The 25858-nt window shown below is 41.0% G+C and overlaps 1 protein-coding gene across 1 annotated transcript; it reads right to left on the bottom strand.

Annotated features, from left to right (window-relative positions):
• Positions 1-214: 214 nt before the first annotated feature.
• On the bottom strand, positions 215-7267 carry LOC105931431 (beta-crystallin B1). The gene is made up of 6 exons (XM_012870109.3): positions 7180-7267; positions 5819-5910; positions 5390-5508; positions 4663-4795; positions 4422-4564; positions 215-925 (listed from the first exon to the last, which is right to left on the bottom strand). Exons 2-6 carry the CDS (start codon positions 5906-5908, stop codon positions 754-756), a joined length of 657 nt encoding a protein of 218 aa, XP_012725563.1. The 5' UTR covers positions 5909-5910; positions 7180-7267; the 3' UTR covers positions 215-753.
• Between the last annotated feature and the right edge of the window lie 18591 nt (positions 7268-25858).

Here is a 25858-nt window from a genome sequence, read left to right as displayed (position 1 = left end):
TTGAACTTGACTTTGTAAAGTGCCTTGAGATGACATGTTTCATGATTTGGCGCTATATAAATAAAATTGAATTGAATTGAATTAATTAATTAATTAATTAACACGTTTATTGGACAGCATACCAGGCTGAGGAAAAAATAGATTAGAGAACCGATGGTAGGATCTATAGATCAAATGTGCCCAAGCAGATGAGTTAAATAAGATCAACCAAAAGTAGCAGGGTAAGAGTAGCTTTATTAGGTTGTTGTGACAGCAGGATGCAAGCATTTTCACATTTCTCCTTCTTCTTCTTTTATGTCAATCTTACAAAAAAAAAACAAATCTGAACTCCTGTCCTCCTTTATTCGGGCTCTGATAGGTTGGGGCGAGTGCTGACGGGGGCCAAATATGGAGCATTAGGGGGGAGAGAAAACAGGATGGAGACGGGGCAAGACGGGAAGACAGGAAATGAGAGGAAGAACAAAGCTGAGAGTTTTTTTTTTTTTTTTTGTTTTTTTTTTCTTTTCCCTAACCAGATATAGTCCCAGTGGTTCTTGTAATTATCTCCTCCACAACTTCCTGTAACTCTCCATCGCTGAGCCGCATCTATAAATAGCTACCAACTGCATCCAGCAGAAGGGAACGAAGGCGCCTTCCCTTCCCTTCCCTTCACTTCAGCCTCTCTGTCCTCCTCTCCTTCCTCGGCCTCCCTCCTTCCCCTCCCCGGACCCCGGCCTCTGCCCCGCTCCCCCTCTTCCTCGCCTGGGCCGTGCTTCACTTGGAGGACATGGTGTAGCAGCCGTGGGGGTGCCACTGCATGTCGCGGATGCGCCTGACGGACTGCATCTGGGGGCAGCGGGCGCCGAACTCGTTGAAATGCCTGTAGTCGCCCTTCTCCAGCAGGTACTGGCTGCCGCGGTAGCCGGGGAACTGGTACCCCACCCAGCTGAGGAGGGAGAGGGAGAGGGAGAGGGAGGGGGCATGTGGTTACATGGTGCCAAAGTTGCACTGGAAACCATTCAATTATAAGTTCGTGCACAGAGAACGCTGAGAGATGAGTGAGACATGTGTGCCAACTATATTAGAGGCAGATGCAGGGAGGGAAAAAAGCCAGGGCGGATAAATACATCCCTCAGACCAAAACAAAGCAAAAACATCGATCTGCGCGTCATGCTGTCAGGCTGTCAGACTCGGCTACCCCAGCTGTTTGTCTGCGATAGTTCAGAGCGCCGAGAACAAAGTGATCACAGCGGAGACTGAGCTTTGTTTTGCCAGCCACACCTCTGTGAAGGCAGACCGGGACGCCGCGCCGCTGACGTCCGCGACACCCTCAGCAAGCTGCCGATGAAAAAAAAAAAAAAAAAAAAGGTCTCTCTATTCCTGATATGAGAGCTGGAAGCTGTTCCTGCCTGTAGGAGAATGACGTCACGGACGCGAGAACCGTCTGACACACGCAGCGGCGGGCAGGCTCTGACTTTTATTTTATTTATTTTTTTTTTTTTTTATTTGATGCAGTGGTTGGAGAAGCAGAGTGCAAATGTTTTTTGTCAGCCCCGCTTAAATATGTATGATGCGCCGAGTGGAAGAAAAAAAAAATGCAAATGCAGGCATGAGCTCTGAGAGCACCGCTTGTTACTTAAAGTTAAATAAGATCTGGAGCCGTGAAGGTGAGACTCGTGCAATTTGCACCTTATGCTCTCCGCGCCTCGTGCTGTGAATATCCAATTCACAATAGATGAGGCGGTGACGTCAAAAGGAGCCGGGTGATATCAACACTGCCGATCATGCTGATGTAGTTACCATATTTGGCCATTTTTCAGAGAGCACCTCGGGGGTAGAAGCAATTTCAGTCACTTGTGAGAGTAGCAACGTATTAAACTTTCCTGGAAGAGGTGGGTGGTGTATGAAGCAGGGGGTCTGCAGCTTGTCGCTCTTTAGGCCCAATCACAGTGGCTTCAAATAAAATGCTATTAAAAACGTAAATAGAAATAGTTCTTAAATCGAAAACAGTAGCACTTATTTCAGATTTTTCATAAAATAGTGATAATAGAAGAAAAAATGTGTAGTGTTTTTGTCTTTTAGTGGCAAATCACTTGCTTTTTTTCTTCACTTTCTATATATATATATATATATATATATATATATATATATATATATATATATATATATATATATATATATATATATATATATATTTGTCTGTTTTTATTCTCTGCTTTTATCCATTAAAGAAGAAATTGAATCGTGGTTCCTTAATTTAACCATAAAACATACAGAATTAACATAATAGTTGTTTTTTTTATCTGTAAAAACTGATAGGGTTTGTTCCCTTCTTCAAAGGGATCGTGTAGGTTTTGTGTCTCCTGACAAATTAAATCTGTCAGGGCAAACTTGGTCTGCTGCAGGGGGGTCCTTAGTTTTAATCCCACTCAGAGGACTTTTTGCATGAAGTTTGCAGGTTCCCTATCCAGGGTTTGTCCTGATGACTGAGGAGATAGACCCAGGTGGCCTGGTGGATTTAGTGGGTATGGGAAATGGTTGGAGGGAAAACAATGGTTTCCTTGGATTGGAAAGGATGCTGATCCCTGGTACAAACACTGCTTTCCTGACTGTACTTTGTCCACCAGGTGAAAGCAGCTCCAGGTGCCTGTTTGCACAAACAAAGGGCTGGCCTTGTTTGAATTAGAGACTTTTGAATATAGGGATTGTCAAAAAGCTTTTGTGTCTTCAAACTTTCTTCCCTTTTGAGATTGTTGTCGATGCAAACAAATTGAATAGGAATTTTGCCAGATTAATTAGTGTTTCCGTTATTATAAAAGCAGGACAACAGCATCGACCAGCTTCGGCAGTGACCACCAGATGGCAGGTAGCTTTAACAAGCTACTTTTCAGCCTCAGTGCATTTCTCCTTTGGTGACTCCTCTGGCTGCAAGAACTGTGTAGGAGTGTGGCACATCCACGCTTTAACATCAAATAAAGAGATCTGTGTGCTGAGGTTAAGATCAGAGCATTTACCAAAGGACATTGTCAGATGCCAGAGATGTAGATCAACCAGATTGCTCTTTTTGCTATACTGCTTCTGCAGGTGAGGAAAAGACAGGCCTCCGCAAAATTAGCACTGTTTTCTCCTTTGACCAACTCAGTGGCTGTTTTTGATCTAGCCAGCATTGCATCAGGGAAGGATGAGTGTGAGTACTGCAAGAAAACACGGCCGTGTACTGTGGCAGTCTAATGATATCATGGTCGGTATTTAATTTGAAATTAAAATGAAGCAAACTAATGTGCATAAGTTTGATTATGTCTCTAATAGTCATCAATATGTAGTGCTTAGTGGAGTTGATGCTGATGGGTGGCAACTAAGCACCCAGAATACAATGCAGTACAATGCCCATTCCCCATTAGCAATTAGAAGGAGTAGTGTGGTTAGCATATTTTTTAAATCCAGCACGACAGACGGAGGTTAAAAATTAAAAATATTTAAAGAAAGTAACTTTGCTGTAATACGTTCATCCGTCTTGGAAGCTGCCAAAATAATTATGGGTCAATTTGTCTCTTTGCCTCTTGGACAATACCTTCTCTAGAGAAGTGGTTCCCCAACCTGGCCCTCAGGGACCCCTGTCCAGCATGTTTTAGATGTCTCCCTGCTGCTAAACACAAGACTCGAATGAATGGATGATTAAGAGGCTTCTGATGGCACACGGTGGACGCCATGCAATCATTTGAATCAGGTGAGCTGAAACAGAGACACGCCTAAAACATGCAGGACAGGGGTCCCTGAGGGCCAGGCTTGGGAATCACTGGTCTAGAGGGGTCCCAAAGGATGTTCTGCAGCCAGACGGGTCCTTTCTGTACCCACATTCTTTCAGTTATGATAAAAAAAATGCCAAAGAAGTTAAATAGCCAGCACCAGCTAAACTTTAGCTCTTTCATGTAGCAACCTGGATAAACAGCCGTTATGTCTCCGTGGAGAATATAGTTTACTCATAAATCGCTTCTTAAAGCTTTCGCGTTTCTCCCAACCTTATTGAAAACTCTGTACCAATACAGGTTATTAGAGTTTTCGTCCCACAGTAATGACATCTGCACTGAAGAGTGTTGTCGTTGCTGCTTGTCAAGGTTACAACTGATCTGAATCAGGTCCGACCTTTTGAGTTGGTACGGTTTTACTAACATAAAACAAGAAAAAGTCAGAAAAAAAATAGATGTAAAGACAGAAGCATAAAGTAAAAGTCGGTCACCCCTGTCTATTTGGTAAATATGATGATTTCTGTTGTTTTTTGCATAATCTCAAGCATATTACATTATAAAAGCTCTTCAAAACCCAGGAAAAAAAAACTTGTTTGTAACCAAAGGTAACAAACAAGCAGGCAGGTTATTATTAGTTCTAAAAACCCCCCAGTTTACAACTTTTTCACAAAGGCAAAACCATCGAAGGATACTCACGTCCCACAGCTGACCAGGATGCTTCCCACCCTGTCGGTGAAGCCGTAGGCAGGCAGGCTGGGAACGTCATCGTCCATGATCTCCATCTTGCGACCTTTGTATTCTCCGACTTCATACAAGCAAATCTTGTGCTTCTCCGGGTCCTGCAAAGGGTTGGACGACGAAAACAAGGAAGAAATGAGGAGGAAAGACGGAAGAGAGCGAGCTTCATCCAGGACCCGAGAGCGTAAGCAGAGCTTACCATCCGTACGGGCCTGAAGGACAGAAGGTAATCGTTCTTCTGGCAGTTGCTCCACGAATCCCAGCGGGGGTACTCGCCCTTTTCCAGGATGAACATTTCACCGCAGAAGTTCATCTGCTCAAAGCCAACGAATCTGAGGAAAGAAAAACAGTGCATCGTGGAGGTAACTGTGGATAGACGCGCTCTGAATTTCTTATCATGGCAGCCTTTCATTTAATATACTCTGAGAGCAGCATTGATTAGCCTTCATGAGAGCTCTGCTTAGCCTTTGATCCCGCTCTTCTGCTTGTTGACTCCTTCTCCAAACTAACTGCTGAATTATTTGGCCTATGATGCTTCTTTGGGGATCTAGTGGAAAAGTGAATTATAATGTTGCTCTCTATTCTGTTATCATCTGTTTTTTGTTTTTTTCTTCTTGTTTAGTTATTTCATTCCACTCGCGCTGTAACTGCGGTTTCTTGGTTGTTATATAAGCAGGGAAAAGTTGCTGCAGGGCTCTGATCAAAGTCAGGTACCATCTCAAAAACTAAAGTTCACACTCCTGCCGCACTCTCTGCAAATGGCCCCGCATAAAAGCCTCCCCCTGACTGCCTGAAAAGCAAAGCGTAAAAAATGTCACATAATGGAGAGGCACGCCTGTTAAAATCCCCCGCTGTTTGCCCGCAGGAGTGGGGCTCCTGCGTGCAGTACTTAAAACGCGTGGGCGCGTGGATGTCGTAGCACTTACGGCCCACAGTCGACACGCAGGGAGCGCACCCTGTCCATTCCCATGTCACACACGTTCACGCACTCGGCGGTGATCTCCATGCAGCGTCCCTGGAAGTTCTCCTGGTCGTACACGCACATCTGATGACGTAGAGCAAAGAGGAAAAGGAACTGGTTAAGCTGAGGTGCAGGAAACTTTCCTCACAGAGGAGCCCGTGTTATTCTGGAAAAGATCTAGCAGGCCTCCTTGAGTATTTCTTTTATCCGGCTGTAGCTGCCGACCACCTACTCAGGGAGCTTTAAAAAAAAACAGCAGGTCGTGGCGGCAGGTGAGAGCTCAGAGGGTAAACCGGCAGGGCAGCCGCTTCACATCGTTTGACAAAGACAGCTCAGATGAGTAGCAGGAGATGTTTGGAAATCAGCCGTCTGTGTGTGGGTGTACTCACTGTACCTTGTAGGACATCATGCCCATCTCCGACATCTTGTTCTGTGCTGCCTTCCCATCAGGCTGGGACTTGGGTTTCTCTCCTCCAGCAGACATGACTTAAACCAGAAGAAGAGAAGCGCCGATTACTCTCAAACTGTAGTCTCAACCTATTAAGAGTTAACCAACTTTTGACGAAACACGCAGAAAACAAACAGGAACTTTAACAAAGCAAAAACTTTACCCAAGCTTCATGTCCCAGGCATAGATGGAAGCAATCAAAGCAATCAATTTATTATGTTTGACTTTTCTACATCAATGTTCTTCTTAATGTTATCCTTTAAAGATACAGAAATTATTAAGTCTGAAACGGATAACCACAAAAGTCCAATACACTAGTATTTGGTTATTTATAATAAAAGCTGTTAGTAATCTCGATATAGTTCCTGATTTAGTGAAGTTCCAAATAAGTCAAATGTTGCTTTGATCAGAAAACATTATTTAAAAAATGTTTTTGCACAGATTAAAATTAAAAAATTAAACTCAAGGGATTTTTCGCATCCTCAAGATTGTTAGCAATTCACTGGATGTTTGTCACTTGTTTTTTGTTTTTTTTTATTAATCACAATTTAATTAATGTTACTGTAAGAATACAATATTTGCTGACTTATATAATAGTTTTAGTATGTACTGAGAGTAAGCTTCAAAATGTAGCAGTATTTGATCTTTCCTATTTTCCACTTTTTTCCCCGCACTTTTTTAGAAATAAAACTCAAAAGTGTTGTCGTTATTGTGTCTGGCACATTTTGAAAAAAAAAATGTTCCTCTCTGCTTTTTGTAAAAAAAAAAAAATACAAAAAAAACAAAGGTGACTGGTGCAGATGAGAGCTCAGTCGCCAGAGACGCACCTTCACCAAACATTTAACTTGCAAAGCAGAACAAACAACAAAGCAAAGCAAAGCCTGAGCAGTTTTTCGACAGATGGTACAAAAAGATCCAGCAGTCTGTTGAAACTTTGCCACGCATGTTCGCCACTAGTTTGAGCTCAAAACAATAACATTTTTTTCTCCAAAGTCAAACAATGAACAATCACAAAAGGCAAAACTACTTGCAGAATAATTCCTCAAAATAAATTCCATATAAAAGTATGAATCTGTTCACCGGCTACTGAAAACAACACAGCCTTTACAAGCACAGAAAACCCGCCTAGTCTTTAGGACCAAGCCACAATGTTTCTCATTAAAAATACTGGACTTGCCCACGAGAAAAGTCACGTTTCATTAACAAAATTCTGACTCCCAGCTTGCACAGACTTGACAGATCTACATATCTAGAATCTATCTCCCTCCTGTCTTCTCATCTCTGTGTGGTGTTGATCACTGTCTTACCTACGGCAGTGTGTGCATAAAAAGGTGGACTGGTGGCCAGTGTGGGAGGACAGGGGCCCCATTGTAGCTTTTATATGCTGGCGTCCGTAGTGAGGGGATTATGCAGACAGAAACAAACTCGCTGAGCTCACAGAGCCAACAGAATAGAAACACCCCATCATCAAAGACAGAGAGAGAGAGAGAGAGAGAGAGACCGGGGATAACAGCTGAAATAAAAGTAGACTAAAAGGAAGAAATATGACCAGCAGGGCATCACTTTTTGTTACATTAAGAGGGCCTAATAGAAGACAAACGACTTGTACAAAGGTTCACTTTTGACAGAATTTACGTATAAAGTAAGAAACTGACTGCAGACACTTCCTCTGGGCCCATTTCACCTAAATAAAACTATAGAACTTCAACATCTTTGTGGTCCCACAATGGGGACAACAGTGGCAAAAACACATAGACAGGATACACTGGAGGCACATTATTAGGTAATATAAATCCAAAGCTAATTTGAAGTTGGGTTCTAAAGCTAAAGAGAATAAACTTATAAGAAAGGGGGGGGGGGGGTAGCAATTATTAGTTAATAATACAGCATTTTCTGGTGAAAATGCATACACTATGTTAAAAAAGAAATGCAATGTTAAGGTAATAATAGAGAAAGATAGCAGCCAATTTACAAAACAATGTGGGGAAAAACGGTGAAATGTGCATGATTTTATATGCAAAAACCTCAGAGTAGGGAAAGCATGTGCAAATGGACATCAGCATCTGAGACACGGTGTACATGATTCATGATCAGATCAGATTCAGCTGGGAGGAAAGACCTGCAGAAGCACTCATTTGAGCATCTGGGATGCAGCAGCCTGTCAATGAAAGAGCTCTCCAGCTCTGCATGGGGTGGGGGACATTGTTCATCAATAACGTTATCTTTATTACAGTCCTTCTGTCTTCCACCACCGGCACTGGGTCCAGGGGTCTTCCCACGACAGAGCTGGCCCTCCTAATCAGTCTATCAAGCCGTTTCCCCTCTTCTACAGATAAGCTGCTGATCCAACAGACCACACCACAGAAGTCAAGTTTATTTTTAAAGCACAATTCAGCAGAAATGTGATTCAAAGAGCTTTGCATAATGTAAACCTAAAAATATCATAAACACATCGAAACAGTCACTGGTAGTGAGACCAGTAAGAAACATTAAATTGTATCAGGAGAAAACATTAAATATGTTGGTCAGCGAGTGTTCCTAGGTGGGTTTTCAGTCTTGATTTAAAGGAACTCAGTGTTTCGACTGATTTGCAGTTTTCTGGAAGTTTGTTCCACATTTGTGGAGCATAGAAACTGAATGCTGCTTCTCCATGTTTGGTTCTGGTTCTGGGTATGCAGAGTATGCAGGAATCAGAAGGTCTTCAGGAGCGCCCCTTGCACTCCAAAAGACAGTCTGCTCTGACCCTTCCTGTAAAGAGCATCAGTGTTGTGACCCCAGTCCAGTTTATTGTTCATGTGAACATCCAGGTACTTATAAGAGTCCACTATGTCAGCATCAGTTCTCTGAATATTTACTTGTGTCAGTGGGGTGAGACTGCGCCAGCAAGGTCCACCACCAGCTCCTTTGTTTTCCCTGCATTTCAACTGAGATGGTTCTGTTAGCACCAGCCTACAAAGCTCTCTGTCCACCGTCTGCAGTCTGAGTCAGACCGTGCGAGGTAGAGGTAATAGAGCTGGTTGCTTGTTTCTCTTGCAAGAACTGGCAACAGTGGCTTCCAGCCCACACTCACACCGTTTCCTTTGAGACGCAGCTTACCTGGGCACAGAGGGATAGAATATCCTTCTTAAACGCTTCCAGTGTCGTGTAAAAACTAAAATGCAAGAGTCATTTATCCTGAACTAAAACAGCAATCACCTCAAAGATTCAGCTTGGTTAGCGGCTAGCGTTAGCTTCTTCTAATTTCCTTTTTTTTAATCATCGGTGTAATGGTAGTGAAGCTAATATTTTTGTTTGTGGAATATGAGTTTGTGAAGCTAATTGGTTAGCTGTGCCCCATCACTGGTAGACGAACAGATGAGGTTGGCTGCAGCTTGTTAGATTGGGTTGGGGGAGTGGCGACAGACTACTCAAACCTCAGAAAGTACTGACTCAGCTTATTCATCCCGCCCAAGTCACCTACAGCGTGGGCGTTTTGTCAGTGACCTGCATAGCTGCAAGAAAAATTAAACTCGTTTATTTATTTTTTTTTTGCATATGACAACCTAAAAAGTGTGGCGTGCAAATTAAAAACAGAGCAAACCATGAGAAGAGAAAATAAAATAAGACACCATAGGTCTGCAATCATAGTTTTCCACCAGACACAACATTTTGCATGCTGTTTCCACTCTCAGATGATGGACTGAACAGAGCTCTGTAAGACCAACTCCTGTATTGGATTTCTCCTCAGCTACCTCCCTGACCTGACTGCTGTGTTTCTCGCTCTACTTGATGCAGTTTGATCATTAATGTTCTCTCTAACAAACCTCTGAGGGCTTCACAGTGCGGCTGTAATTATATCGATATTAAATTACACACCGGCGGACTTGCAGCTGCTACTAGTTTTACCACATCTTGTTCAGGGTATCAGACTAAAGGGGGTTTTATATATATATATATATATATATATATATATATATATATATATATATATATATATATATATATATATATATATATGTATATGCATACAACTGTTTTAGCTTTTTATACCTGAAAAAATTTAATTTACTTTCACTTCACATTCAGTTATGTACCACCATCTGTCAATGCATTAGAAAATCCTGATGAAATGCATTGACGTTATGACAAAATGTTGAAAAGTTTAAGGGATGTGAATATTTCTGCAAGGCTACATATGGCAACAGAGTTAATATTTGACCACGTCCAATGTTTTGGCAGTGAACCGGGGCAGCAACCACAAGAACAAGCTAATCATATATTTTCATATTCCCACTTTAAATATCCAAAAGTCGGTCCAAACGTGTGATCTGACAGAAACGGAGCAGTCCTCCGTGTTTGCTGTCACGCCCTAAATGTTTTTGTTCCATTAAATTCACACTGTCGACTACAACAACTACAACTACATCAGTGTAATAGCAGGCACGAGGCCCAAATTCGCACAGTGAGGCAGCTCATAAAAATATTCCCCCCTGTTCCTGTCGGCGCCGTAATAAAGAGGCGGTGTGTGAAACAATAACGAGAGAAGCAATAAGCTGGGAGAAGCAATAACCTTATGGTACCTTTGGGTGAGCAAAAGGCTTCTGTCAGTGCAAGGACAAACAAAAATCTAAATTTCTCTCATGAACACTGCGGGAGAAGATAATTAAATCAAAACCCCTCTGTCTTTTCCTTCCACACGTTTTTGGGTGTGGGTGAGGATAATATTGCGCTCGCTGTGGGCTGCGAAAGAAACATCTCGGAGTGGCTCGTTTCATACAGAGCAGACGGGTCATATGTGAAACATGAGGTTGCAGACGATGCCTCGTGATGTGCAGCATCACAGGAAGACACAAAAGGAAGCCGAGACCCCAGCTGTGCTCCAGCTGAGACGCCGGGGTCTGACGTAAAACTCGGGGTCGGTGGCCTGCCTACTTCCTGCGCTTTGAAAATGGTCAAAAGCCACAAGCTGGAGGCAGTGGGAACCAAGCGGGAGATGAGGGGAAATTATGAATCAAACATTGCACGTCCTTTGCCAGTGCACAGAGACTTGGGATCAAATAAAAAAAAGAGAAGATGTTTGTTTTAAGGGTCATCAAAAAAGTTTAATTTGTCTTTTTTTTTTAACAAGTCAGCTTAGTGATGACAAGAGGAACAGTAGCTATAGTTTTATACAGTGTTGTATAGTAACAAAGTAAAAATACTTCACTACTGTACTTAAGTATATTTTGTAGTACTTTATACTTTTCTCGAGTATACATTTTTTTTGATTACTTTTACTTTTACTTCACTATATTTCTGAACTTAATTGCATACTTTTACTCCAATACATTTTCAATGTTTGGATTAGTTACTCATTACAAAAAGAGAAAGAGAGACTCACGCAGGCAAGTGTTTTAACCCTACCTACTGATTGACTGCGACAAAGTCGGGACTTGCCTGACCTTGTTCATCCCCACCAACAGTATAAGAAGCTGGTTCAGTAGTAAAGCAGGTTGAATTAACCCTGTGGTATAGGTAAAGCATCTAATAGCAGAGTCCTAATTTTCTTAACTAAATGATAACCTGCAGGTGTATCTATTAGCAGGTTTACCACTTCCTGTAGGTTAACTAAGCCTGGTTTATCACTTAACCATGTCCTTAGTATACACCCCCTGGTCTAAATTTTGCCTGCACTTGGTTGTGTGTTGGTTGCTTAGCACTGACCTTACTTGAAGAAGGAAAACTGAAAGCTTACAAAAAGGTTGTATTTTCTGTCTAAACTTGGTCTAAATTTCTCCTGCACTTGGTTGTTTATATTATTTCAAGTGAATTTGACTTTCAAAGTTTACCAAAATCTAAAAATGTCATGCAAACTGCATTTGCTTTGTTTTACTTTTTACTTATACTTTTTATTACATTACTTGAGTACATCTATTTTTACAGTAATTTTCATACTTAAGTACAAGACATTTCAGATACTTTAAGACTTTAACTCAAGTAACATTTCAGTCAGTGACTTGGACTTTTACCAAAGTCATATTTTGGAGAGGTACCTATACTTTTACTTGACTCTGAGATTTCAGTACTTTATACAACACTGGTTTTATAAACCCACAACTTCCCAAACACTTATAGGAAAACATTTCTATTTCTAAATATGTAACATAAGTTATTCACTTGCATGCTAAATAAGAAAATGGAATTACTGTGTAGCTTAGGCTTTTTAAGTCAGATGCAGCTTCACATTTTTTTGCCCTGTACTTTTTAAGGTGAAGCAGTATTTGATAGGAAATGCAAAGGCCAGCCACTATGTTTAACCTGAGTAACAATAATAAAACACATCTGACATGGTAATGAAGTTAAAAAAAAAAGTTTTATTGCTTATAAAATGTATTGTTAAACAATGACGTGTGATGGAAACCTGGAACTAGAGAGGGGATTCTGTTTCTCACACCTGGTAGAAAACCTGTGAAATTATAAACCCTGTATGATGTCAATTTTTTAATTTATTTTTTATTTCATTTTGACTATTTATGTGCTCAGAACAGCTGAATCCAATATAAAACACACAAATAGAATATTAACTAATTATGTGACTTCTAATTAGTTTCTCTTGTTTTTCTTTCTTTCTTTTATTGGAATATCAATCTAAAGGGGATTGTTTACATGCACCCACACACACACACACACACACACACACACACATACACAGTTTCTGATTAAACTTTGTAAAAATCATTTTCCATCCACGTTACTATCTGGTGCTACCTTGCATTGGTCTGTCATAAAACACATTGATATTTGTGGCCATAACGTGACACAATGTGGAACGCTCCAAAGATCGTCATTATTTTCACGAGGCAGTGTAATAACAGAGTGCAATCGGACACAATCCCAGTTTTGTAATCTATGAAGACTGCATGATTATTCCTCTCAGACGTTCAATTTCACTCCATATCAGACTTTAATTATAGGTCGACTTCATCATCAGCATTCAACACCGCAGTGTTATTCGTGCTTGCGCTGGGGACACATAACTATATATAAGCACCTTTCAAGTAAATAAGAAAAAAGTGGCTATAAATTCCATTTTAAATAAAAGTCCACGCAACATTTTATCAGGGTTTTATTACCATCACATTCCTCTCCCCGAGAATCACCAGTGTGACGTGTGTCACAGAGATTAACAGATAAATTGTGACAAAGTGTAAGGCAATTACTTTCCAATTAATTACTGTAAACGGTCAAATACACTCCTGTGTAATAATCCGCGGTGAACCGCTGGAAGACCTGGCAAACGGGAGAATTAGGAGGGAACGCAGTTTCAAAGTTTAAATATTTTCTGGCCCAAGCTGATGACTGGCTAATATGTAGCTTTAGACTCCAATCATTGCATCCCGCTGTAACCTGGTCAGTGGTTTTATAAATCACCTGATACTTCATTTTAGTGAACCCAATGTTGTGTATTAAATATCGGCATCTATGCAAGGACCGTACAACAAAGTCGAACGGGAACACCTTTTAGGGGAAAATATAATACGTGTTCATTAACAGCAGCTCCCACAAACAACGTCTTTATGCTAAAATTCTGCTTTTTACTAAATAAAGAAAAAAGTACATTAAAGAAAGTAGAGCATTCACGTTTAGTGAAAAAAAAAAAACAAGGAAAAGTTTATGTAGTGTCTAGGTATCAAATGCAGAGGTGACAACGATTGTCTTGAAAATATTGTAATTGAAAATAAATGATAATAATGATTGAAACCAAAGCACTGATTATGTCTTCACTGAGCAGCACATGAGACATTATCCACCTATTCCACTTTGGGAAGGCATTACCGCAGCTGCCCCGGATGCCAGTTCAAATCCTATTCATTGCCTGCCTATAGTCCTCGTCCATTGTTGCTCTATACGATGGCACTGCTGACCTATACGATTAGACCAAAGCAGCCCCGGCATTCATCGGCCGCAGCTCTGTGAGTCCTCTGCTGAGTCGACAGGGCGCTCAGGGTTAACAAAGACACAGGGTTGGACGGATCAAGTGTGTCAAGTTGGTCACTGTTAGCTGGAGGACCTATGGATGCCCTCCACCCCAATCACACATCTGATTAAATATTTCTCAAAAAGCACATGTTCCAATCTAATTTTATCCTCTTTTCATCCATTACATGACAAATAAATAATTGCACAAATAAACGTAAAAACCAGAAAGAAGAGTTTGCCATTGTCAACAGAAGTCTGCCTGAAATAGCAATTCCAGAATAAACTGGAATTAATCTAAAAATAAAAATTCTAAATTTACTAAATGCAGTTACAAAATTTTGAAAGAACATCATCTTGTCTGCAATATTTGTTTTGTAGAAGATATAATAGCAGTTTAATGTTAATATCTGATGATAATATCATTTATTTTATTGCATTTCAACAATATCTCAGATTTGTATTTCTATATATTAACTTCTGAAACAAAGCAAAAATACAAACAGTGAATTATTATTATTATTACTACTCAACAGAAATATTTATGTTTACAGGTCAGCAAAGTCTAGTTCTCACATTGTACTTTATTTTGAAAATGGTAAATTGCTTTTGTATTTCAAAGAAGAAGAAAAAAGATGCACATTTTACCTCAAAGGGAAGTAAATATGTTAACTAGTTTCAGAAGTACGGCCACGCCTCTAATTAACCAACAGCCTACTTCTACCCAGGTCACTCATCCCTCTGCCTGTTACGTTCTTTTCACCCCACCATCCCTTACCCTCAACCCTACATCCTCATTCCCTTTCCTTCCCTTCATCCCTACATCCTCATCCCTACTCCCTCATTCTTCGCTGAAGGTTCCATCTGGAGGGGTCCTAAGTAGGTGGGGGAAAGAAGACCACACCCGCTCTCTGATAGGCCTTTTCCATCGCCAGAACTCTCATTCTCAAACCGACACCCATTTCCACCAGTTTTGAGCACCAAGCATACCAACATCTGTAGAAATATATAATTATTTTTATTTTAACATTATAGACACTGTCAAACATCATGAGAAAGCGAAGGACTGCTGCTTTTGGGAGGCTAGAGGGTAGATGAAAGTGTCTTTTTAAAAAAAATGACTGCAGATTGGACCTTACAAATAAGATGGTTATGATTAAGACTATACATGTAGAAATAATTACTATGCTTTATCAATTAAAGGTAATTCAAACTAATGTCAATCTACACTGGCTGACCAGAAAGAGGGAAATTATTACAGAATGCAGTCTGTTTTCATGTGTACCTTATTATATAACTATTTTTTTTTTACCAGTCCAAGAAAATTACAAATAAGTAGAATAATTCACATGCTGTGGTTTTGTGTTCAGCACTTTCCTTATGTTGTTTTTTTTATACAGTATTTGTGTTCTGACGTCACGGTTCCTGAAGAAGAACCAGCTATTTTGCTGTGCCTGAGTTGAACCACATTTCGTTCTCTGTCACCTCTTCTTTTTTTTTCAGTGGAAACATGCAACCATGGTTAAAAAACAGATGCTGGCACCAGAATGGGCTTGAACCATGTTGGTGGAAAACGGCCTATAAGTCCAATTCTCCCAAGCCCTCTGAACCATCTCCTCACTTCCAGAATCATCCAATCCTTCAACCCTCTTCCTTCAATAAATCTTTAAACTCATACCTGTGTGGCGTGGTTCTTGCTAGTGAAACATTGATCGTTGCTTCTTTTTTCTTTTTTTTACATAAAGCTACGATTTATGAACACTGAGGTTATAAAGGAGTATTTCTAAGAGTAAAAATGTGAAATAGAAAAAGCAAAACATTTCATTTTTTTTTTTCTGTGTCTGTCTGATGTCCGCTGCCTTGTACGTGATCAAAGTGTTCCCAGATTACATATTTTATGCGTTTTAATGAACATACTGTATCTGATACTGACACTTGCCCCACTCATATGTGCAGCATTTCATCCTGGAGAATGGTGAATACCCCAACTGGGAAGCATGCACTGGTTCGTTGTCTTAGCTCACCGAGCGCTTCATGTCGTGTCGTCCCATTTATTGTGCTGTAACATATAGTTCCTGGTACACAGAAGTTTAATGAACGGGAAGCCTTGGCTTTGAACCTTGCTTAAAGGTACCTCACCAAAGGCCCAGTACAGTGGTTTTCGGTAGGAAGAACTAAATGGGCCGCTGCAGCAGGCTGGGCTATGACCAGCTGTCCCTCCAGGTCATAGCCTGGTTCACGTCTGAGATGGGCTCCATGCATGTGCACGTCGGGCAGAAGTTAGTTTATTGGTCTCTTTTTATCAAGAAGAAGATTCAGAGGATTTTAAAAGACAGGGTAAATAAAGAAAAAAGTCTAAAAGCTAAGAAATGATAAAACAAAAGGCGTCATCATTGAGACACTTTTAAGCACAATGAAGCTTAAATGCTCTTTTGTTTCTTAAAAGCAGCGCACATTAGATTAGTCATTGGGTGATATGGAAAACAAAGGTCTTTTTAGTTTTAATTCACTATCATAATTAAATTCCAGCCAACAATCATGTGTGTAAAAAAAAAAATGAAGAGTCAAAAAGCAAAAGACGATCAAAAACCCAAGTATCAAGATTCAAGAGTCTTTATTGTCAATGTGTAACCATAATGAAATTTTGGTGAGATGCACAGACTCAAATCAAAGACAGCCTTGGAAAAGGAAGGATGAGCATTCCTTGAGAAGACCTTCAAAAATGCAAATAAAAAAAAAAACACTATAAAATGCCAAATTTAAAATTAAGCTGTAGGACAGAAGACAAATACTTATAAAAAGGGGATAAATACTGTGCAATTGTTAATAGATATTAAGGGATATTCAGATAAAAATAAAATGTTCCACACTTCCTGAGGAGCTAAAGGTTGTCCAAATAGTCCTTAGCATCTGATAAAATTTAAATGTACAACTCAATAGCAGTCACTTTATAGAAAGATGTAAAATATTGTACAATTCAGCGAATATACAAGACAAACACTCCCTGAGAAGTTAAGCGTGCAAATAATCATTACCATACCATACCAACTTTATTTATAAAGCACTTTAAACACCCACAGGACCAAAGTGCTATACACAATCATAAGATATAAATGATCAAAAATGATATAAAAGTAGTAATAAAATTAAAGAAAGTAAAACACAGGAAAACAAAGTCAACATCTAAGATTGGGTCAAAAGCCAAGGAAAAGAGATGGGTCTTAAGAAGAGATTTAAAATCAGAAAGTGAAGAGCCCTGTCTAATGCCCAAAGGAAAGTCATTCCACAGCTTGTCATTAGCAAAAATTGAAATGGTAAAGTTGAAAGAAAATGTGCAGTTTGGATGAATGTGGAAACAAACTTCCTGAGAAGCTAAAAGTGTGCAAATAGAAATTAGCATGCGAGAGACAGTGCAAATATATTACAATCAAGAACCTATAAAACCAGCAGCATGTTTGTAAACATGTAACAGACCATGAACTGGGCTGGTGGTTTATTTGATTCTCAGCAAGGGGCGATAGCCTTCACAGCTTTGGAAAAGAAGCTGTTTTTAAGTCTATTAGTTTTGATTTTAATGTTCCTGAATAATTTTCTTGATGGGAACGGGACTAACAGTCCATTGCCCTGGTGGGGGGGAGTTCTGTGGCAATACATCCTCTAGACTCTTGCAGCACAAACCATGTCCATATCTGGTAGACGGCATCCCACAATCCCCTGTGCTGTCCTCACCACCAGTGCTAAATCCTTCTGTCTTACGTCTGAGAGAGAATTACTCCCTCTAAGAAAAAAAGCTAACAATGGCTAAAAATGACAATTTAATGTGTAAGACACGTCAAAATGTAGACACAAAAATGTGAGAAAGCCACCAGAGCCCGGCTGTCACATTTAAAACCCCATAATGACCAAATAAGACAAGATTTGCTGCAGCTGCAAGTTCTGAGAAATTCAAAAGCATTATGAACATACACCTTTTTAATATGCTCAGCTGTTCGGTTGCCTGTTAACAAAAACATTGAATCAGACCATCAAACAGCAGCACAGCTGGATATACTAAAGATAACTCGCTGAAGACCAAACTTGTCTTCAGAATGAGGAAAGAAGTGACATGGTTGTTGGTGCCAAGCAGATCTGAATATTTCAGAAACTGCTGCTCTGGTGAGATTTTCATGCGCAAGCATCCACTGAGTTTACAGATGATGATCTGAAAAAGATGAAATATCTGTGTAGCGGCAGTAGTGTGGATGGAAATGTCTTGTTGTCATAAGAATTAGATAGAAAGACAACAGTAGCTGAAATAACCATTTTAGAGTTCTCAACACCTCGAACCTTTAACCAAATGGGCTTCAGGAGCAGAGGCCCGCACCAGGTGCCACTTAGGACCTCTCTGGCTACAGTTCGCAAAGGCTCGCCAAAATTCGACAACGTTATCTGGTCCGATAATTTTTCTTTCAGCTGCAACATTCAGAAGCTGGAGGCAGATTTTGATGTAATAAAGATGAAATCCGGTGTTGCATGTTTCAGCTGGGTGAACACCTAAGCACGTGCATCTCTTCATGCTATCGCTGCTCCCAGCAGCATAATGCACCATGTAGCAAAGCAAAGGTCCTCTCAACCCATTTATTAACATTATGAGCTCTCTGTATTCCAGTGATAGTCACCAGATCCTAAATCAACAGGGCAGCTTTGGGATGGAGCAGGAGATCCACGTCATGGATGTGCTGCAGACGAGTGTGAAGCTACTGGGTGATATTATCATGGTGTTTCAGACACCAGCTCAGATTTATGTCATGAAGAATCGGGTTCGTTCTGTTGGCGAATATGGACCCAGCCCAATGCTGACTGTACATAATTACGTTGCCGTCGAGTTCTTTGTGCAGATCGTATCAGCGACCCCGGGCTGGGATTAGAACCCAGAACCTTCTTGCATGCAGGGAAACCATGCTGCCAACTACACCACCATCCAAAACACAGAAACATGGCATAAAACGCAACGAAGACTATAAAAAGTGTGTTTGTTCAAGGCGGTTAACTACAAACCATGTGCGATGTAGCATTTACCTCCCAATCCCACCACATATTCATAGTTTTCTGTTGTAAGAAAGAATATTTTGTTTAGTAAAAGTTAAGGTTCTGACTCCTTCCCCAGTCAATTTATCAGTCTCGGCCGAGTGTTTCTATAAAGGTTTACTTCTGTTTTCATGACAACCGTTACGGCACACGGTGACACCCAAAAAGACCCAGTCCAGTCCCCTTTTACAGAAAACAGCTTAGCTTCTCCTTATTTTCATGTCTAATTTATGTGCTGTGTTTCTGTTGATCATCGCAGCAGACAGCCTTATTAAAACACAAAAAAGCCCCAGGAGCGTCCTTCAGTAAACCGTCTTTTATTCAGCTGTGGTTTCACGCAATAAACGTCTGTTTAATGACCGCTCCTTGATGTGCGAACTGTCACGACTCTCGTCTCGCAGAGAAACTAATTAGCAGCCTCCATAGCTGCACACAGACCGGAGGTGGGTACAGGGCCTAGCAAAAGTATTCACCCCCATGTTTTGTTCCATTCAACAATACAACTTGTGATTTAAATGCTTTTTAATCTTATTTCATGGGATGGAGCTGCACAAAATAGTCTAAGTTGGTGAATTGACATGAAAAAAATATGTATTAAAAAAAATTGTCTTTTGCAAATGTATCCACCCCTAAAAAGTTCTGGTGCAACCAAAAACCTTCACAAATTAGTCAAATGAAGTCCACCTGAGTGCAATCTTAAGTGTCACATGACTTGTCAGCATAAACCCACCTTTCCTGAAAGCCCCCTGAGGCTGCAGCGCCACTAAGCAAGAAGTATCACATCATGAAGACCAAGGAGCTCGCCAAACAAGTCAGGGTGGGATTATAAAAAATATTCTAGTCATTGGTGTTTCCCCGAAGCACCATCACGTCTTAAAAATGGAAAGCACATTGTACCACAACAAACCTGCCAAGAGAGGGCCGCCCACCAGAACTCCCAGACCAGGCAGGAAGGTTATTAATCAGAGAGGCACAGAGGCCCAAGGTCACCCTGAAGGAGCTGCAGAGCTCCACAGCACAGACAGGAGGATCTGTCCATAGGGCCACAATAAACTGTACGCTCCATAGAGCTAGGCAAACACATGCAAATGTGTTGGAATGGTCTAGTCAAAGTCCAGACCAAGTAATAAATACATGCACGCTAACGGTTTCTGTTATTTTGTTCTGTTTATTGTTTGCCTTACAATAAAAATATATTTGTGTAAATGAAAAGGTGCAAACTCTTAAACAGTCCATTTTAATACCAGGTTGTGAGGCAACAAATCGTGAAAAAAATGTGGAGAGAGGTTAATACTGTTGTGAGGCACAAAATGTGATCTCAAGAATAATTAAAACAAATTCTGATTGGTGTAAATAAATGCACTAATAATACTATTATGAAGCTTTGTGTCAAATATATATGTGTGTGTGTTTGTGATGCAATTGTTTCTCATCCTTCTGTGCCAGGTTGTGCAGACAGCTTCTTTTGCACAAGTTACGATTAAATCGCACTTTTATTTTATTTATTATCTGAGTAACAGAGACAAGCGGAAACACGTAATTAGTCGTCAGTCTCTGTTACAACAGGTACATTTTTTTTTTCCTTCCCAGTGTCCTGTCTAGCAATGTGGCAATAAGAATTGATATCTTAATGCCAAATAGAGCTCGACAGATTTTGCTTTCACAAGTGGAGCAAACAGCTTTCGCCATAATGCTCCGCTTGATTTGTGCATGTAAATAGCTTTATTGTGATTCCTGCAGGGAGAATTTCAGATTATATGGACACTACAATGGGAAAGTAGGAGAGTAAAAGAAAAACAAGAAGAGAAAAAAAGAGAAAGAGAAGAGGTGAAAGAAAGAAGAGATAAAAGGAAGAGAATGATAAAACGTCCTCTGTCTGCTCAATCACCTGGAAAGAGACACAAAAAGAACAGCACAACCAACAGACATAAAGCAACAGATACAATCGAGTAACACCTTGATACCATTGCTAAATCATATGTATTATTATTTAAGCTGACATGTGTACCTAAAAAAGAAAGTAAAAGAAAGTAAATAAATAAATTATAGCCTTTCTGTATATAAGTGAACATTTAATACCTGGGACCCAGCACCTGTGGGAGATTGTGAGAGTGCACTAGTTTAGGTGAAAATTATCCAGAAGGAAATGGCTTGATAGTGATTGTGGAGAACCGAAGACCCACCTTCCCCGAGCACAGAGGCAGGGGTCAGTGAACCCATAACCCCGGACTCCCAAAGGGGCCCCCCAGCCACCGCAATGCCGACGCCCCCAAGAGCCGCGGGGACGAGCCCGTGGGCTCCGCCGGCAGCCGGCTGCGCTGAAGTGGTCCTGGCTATGGGCCCTGGGGGCCAGAGGCCCCAGGGGCGCCCCGCCCCCGCGGCAGAGGCCCCGGCCGCCCCCCGGGGGGCCAGGCCCCGCGAAGCCACCGCCGGGAATGGGCCAAGGCGCCCGCCAACGCAGCGGAGGAGGGCAGGACGTGGGGGGATGGGCTCCGCACCTATCGGAGACTTGACATGTTCTTGGGAGACGGAGCGGACCACACCCATACCTGGAAAAAAAATAAAAAAACTCATTCACACCATCCCTCCCTTGTGCCCCACTCGCCACACACAAACACAAAAAAAAGGACGCTGTACACACATTCCCACATAGCATTCACATCCAAAAATACCAAGTGGGGGGGGGGGTCACCACAATTCAACAATACAACTGCCTGTGCCCGACCCCCGGCCCCGGCCCCGGCCCCGGACCAGACGCCCCCCGGATCAGGCCCCCCAAAGAGGGGGGGCCAACACGACCCGTACGGGCCAACCGACCAGAGCCCCCCCTCACCCACTATATACCTAATAAACCCCCTCCCACCCCGACCTTACCCTAGCCACCCCTGCCCCCCATCCCTTCCTGGGGAGAGCAGAGGTGTCAGCCCCAGACCCGGTAAGCCGCAGGCTACCCGCAGCAGCCCCCCGCCAAGACCCCGGACCCAGTGGCCCGCACCTCCTCCAGGTACATTTTAAACATTAAGTATAATCAGCCGGATTTACACACATGGACTGCATATTTTATTTCATGTATTTTTAAGTAAGCGAAATCGTTTTATCGGCTAGAATAAAATCGTTTTTATTTCCTACACATATTTTTTCCGTACATGAGCAAGCTCTGCGCACAAAAACAAGGAATTTGTCTCCCGCTCCACTTTGCTCTCAATGACGACACTTTAAATGTAAATGTATAAAAAGGGAAGTAAAATAGTTTTTATATACATGTGTATTTTTTTTCATTTATTTTTTTTTACAAAATAGGAAGCCACATCTGAATTGGTGCAAATATGCATGTTTTTGTTTCTGGGTACTCTGCCAGGTATTCATCTATAAATCTAATATGTGGAGTCTGATTTAACAACAGTTAGCCAACTCATTATATTGTCATCTCCCTTGGGGTGGATCCCAAGTTTGTGACGTTGTTCGCCCACCGAGAAAAACTCCCACTCTGACTGTCCAGATGAAGTTCAGTCCTCTGATCCGCTCTCCTCGTTGATTATACCAGTGAACCCTCATTTCTGTCAAGGGATCCTTGCCGTGTGAATGTTTGTATTTGAACGTCCTCTGAAAATTATTTCAAAGAATCTTCTTTTTTTCTCTCTCTCTCTCGTTAATCTTTGCTCCGCTTGTGCTCCAAAGTTTCCATGGAGATGCGCGTTTGGCAGTTCTAGCCAGTTTATTTCAAAGAGAGTGACTAGAAAACACCAAAACTCATCCTGTGAGCAAGATTCAATCAGTTTCGTCTATTTTAAACTCGTGCTTTATTTAAAAAAAAAAAAAGCATGGGTGCACAGTATCAGAGAAACTAGCATTGTTGTGTACAGAAAAAAAGCAACTATGTATATTATTACAACTCTTAAATTGGATGAGGCTCAATTCACAAAAATGTGCGATGTGCATAATAATTAATAGAGAATTATCTAATATATATATATATATATATATATATATATATATATATATATATATATATATATATATTTTATTTTTTTTATTTATTTTTTTTATTTTTTACTCATATATTGCATGATATTTATCAGTATATTGCAATATATTTTTGTTTCGTAAGGGAATATGGATTACATCAGTATATAAAGTCATGTTGTGAGGCCTTTGTTTGTAAAAAATAAAAAAAATTAAAAAATTAAGTGTCCATAAAGGAAATCTCAAAGTGTAACCCATCCCCCAAACAATGGCGCCACCAGGGGATGGCCACCCAACTTGCCAGTGTAAATTGCATTAGCATCAGTTTAGCATGTCATTCCATTATCCACAGCCGGCAAGGCAGCCGCTCTCCTTGACCTTCTATCACACTTTTATTTGTATTTGCCAGTATCTATTTTCCCCTGGTAATTGTTTTCTTTTTCAATAAATGAATAAATGTTCACCTTATTCCTAATATAATAACACAATAAAAGGGAATTGTTGTAACTCAAAATGTTAACTGTACTGTTATTGGTCTATGCACATTAGATCATTCGGAACATTAAAAATCAAAAAATAAACCAAAATATGTTAGTAGGCGTTTTCTACAGCCAGCTTTACTACAAGACTAGAATAAAATCCTGAAATTATGGCTTTTAGTTTTAGTGTGCCACCCCAAGAGGTTAAATGACCCCACCTGGCCACCCCTATGAAACTTTTCTGGAGTCGCCACTGCTCCCCAAAATAGCTGGTTATCTTTTCTGAGAACAAAATACATTTTAAATCAGGCAGAAGCAGGACCTCGCTTGGAGTGGGACTAAGCTGTCATTGAAAGCGCCTCCAAGGTATGATGTGGAATAAAAAAAAAGACAACATCACATCACTACAGCTGCCGCCGCTGGCGGCTTTAATAAATGCAGACTTGTCTTCGTCAGCGGGATATTTCTGCACACCGGATATTTTTTCACCTGTCACAGCAGGAAAGAATCAGCCATAATGATTGTTAACAATAAAGCTGGCCTGCTTTAACGTACAGTATGTGGTGACGGCATTATGGCGAATAATCCCTGGATCAGGACCCAGAAAGGCCAAAGCTGCTAATTAGTGTTATTATGTCCCACCAGTGATTTTCTTCCGGTGACAGGTCAAGCTTTTATCTGGGAGAAGGGGAGGCCATTAGGGATAATCATTCAGCGCGCACAAAGCCGTCCTCTGCGTCACGGGAAAAGCTGAAAAACGGCACCTTCTTAAATGAGAACTTTTAACACTTTTTCAAATCTGGTTGGACAGATCAATACGAATGTAGCTGTTCAAACTTAATCCAGTCAGCGACACGAGTTAGATGGTCAAGCAGATAATGATCCGGCAGACTTTAGTGGCCGTTTACCCCAGAAAAATCCATGTAGGTGACATTTTTTTTTGCTTTAATTAAAATAGCCTGAAAGCACAGATGCCATTCTTCCAGTCCGTCCTTGCAGGATTGCAGGTGCCTCTCTCCAGTGATCCTTGGACAAGAGGCTGGGTACAACCTGGACAGCTTGCCAGTTCATCACAGAGTAACACAGAGACACACATGAGCATTAAAAACCCAAGTGTAATCTGGACTAGCCAGTTAATATAACAGCTTTGGATCATGGGAGGAAGATTGACACATGCACATGCAGATTTCATGCAGAGAAGACCCCAGGCCAGGATTTGAACCCAGCACCAAGGCAGCATTAGGCTACTAACAACTGCTGTGGACCTGCTACCGTGCAGCGCCTCACGCAGATGTCCAAATCATCCGCAGCAAGGCTGACAACTTTGTGGCTCTTCAGGATTAGTTTTGATTTCAGTTTATTTTCCGTATGTTTGGATCAAAGTGCTGCAGAATGTGATTGGTTGTTGTCAGTGGAAGAGACCCGGGCCCCCAGGCTACTAATGGAGAACACCAAAGCTTCTCGCTGCCCTGTGGGGTGCCAACACCAACTTTGGGAAACTCTGAGCGACGGCAACATGGCAAACGTTTTACTTCTCAGGGAGTGTTTGTCTTGAACATTTGTGAAAGTGTTCTTTAACAAACGTTTAGGTTTTCTAAAAGTTTTTCAATTAAAACTGTTCTAAGATTTTGTTTTTCATACAGCCGTTCTATCACAGATGTTTAAAAAGTAGGAATATTCCAATTGAGATCCCTATAAAAGTGTTTTTTTAACCTGTATCAGAGTCAGTGTTGGTATTGTGCATACTGTCTGATGTTATGCCAAACCCAACTTAACGTTCAAGTAAGCCTCGACGCCACGTTTTGCACACACACCTTTTTTTTTCTTTTTTTTTTGTAAAGATGCCAAAAAATCCTCTAAAACAAACAGAGAATAAGTTGATGAAAGTGCTCTCAAATAAGTCGCTTTTGTATCGGTAGATGTCAGGAGAAGCTGTGTCGCCTCACGCCTGCATGCATTTGATTGCTCCTTCTAGGGTGTTCCGCTCCTGGCTTCATGAACCAAGATCAAGAGGGAGGGTCTGCAGAAAAAATGGCCGTCAAAGAGCAGAGTCCAGCTTTCTTATAAACTCAGACGATATGAGGAGAAAGGCTTAAAACAGTTCCTTTAGCTTACTGTGAGACGCAGTGACTCTCAGGGAAGGGTCAAATCACAAAGACAATTCATAATGGTCACTCAGATGCTGACATCCTTATTTAGATGGAAGAACAAACCGTGAGCTAAGGAAGACTGCCGTCCACTTTTCAATAATCAAAGAGTTTTATTTTCATCGAAAAACAAAGATGACTTACATGAGCTGTGCAAATTATTAAAAAAAATATATATATATTTTCAGTGTGTGCGTGAATGGTTGTTTGTCCTGTTTGTCTCTGTGTTGCCCTGCGACAGACTGGCGACCTGTCCAGGGTGTACCCTGCCTCTCGCCCATTGAACGCTGGAGATAGGCACCAGCACCCCCCGCGACCCCATGAGGGATAAGCGGTTCGGAAAATGGATGGATGGATATATATTTTCCCAAAACAATCCAAGTATTTCTAACTTC

Source organism: Fundulus heteroclitus, chromosome 5, assembly GCF_011125445.2.
Source record: "Fundulus heteroclitus isolate FHET01 chromosome 5, MU-UCD_Fhet_4.1, whole genome shotgun sequence".
Lineage (NCBI taxonomy): Eukaryota > Metazoa > Chordata > Actinopteri > Cyprinodontiformes > Fundulidae > Fundulus > Fundulus heteroclitus.
Note: the sequence above shows the minus strand (reverse complement) of the source record. Positions and strands in the feature narration are given on the sequence as shown.

Excerpts from the sequence above, each read along its gene's own strand:
- LOC105931431 (XM_012870109.3), bottom strand. The coding sequence starts at position 5,908 with ATGTCTGCTGGAGGAGAGAAACCCAAGTCCCAGCCTGATGGGAAGGCA. Across the intron at positions 4,796-5,389 it reads CTGCGTGTCGACTGTGGGCC|ATTCGTTGGCTTTGAGCAGA; the intron begins GTAAGTGCTACG and ends TTCTTTCCTCAG. Across the intron at positions 4,565-4,662 it reads CCTTCAGGCCCGTACGGATG|GACCCGGAGAAGCACAAGAT; the intron begins GTAAGCTCTGCT and ends AACCCTTTGCAG.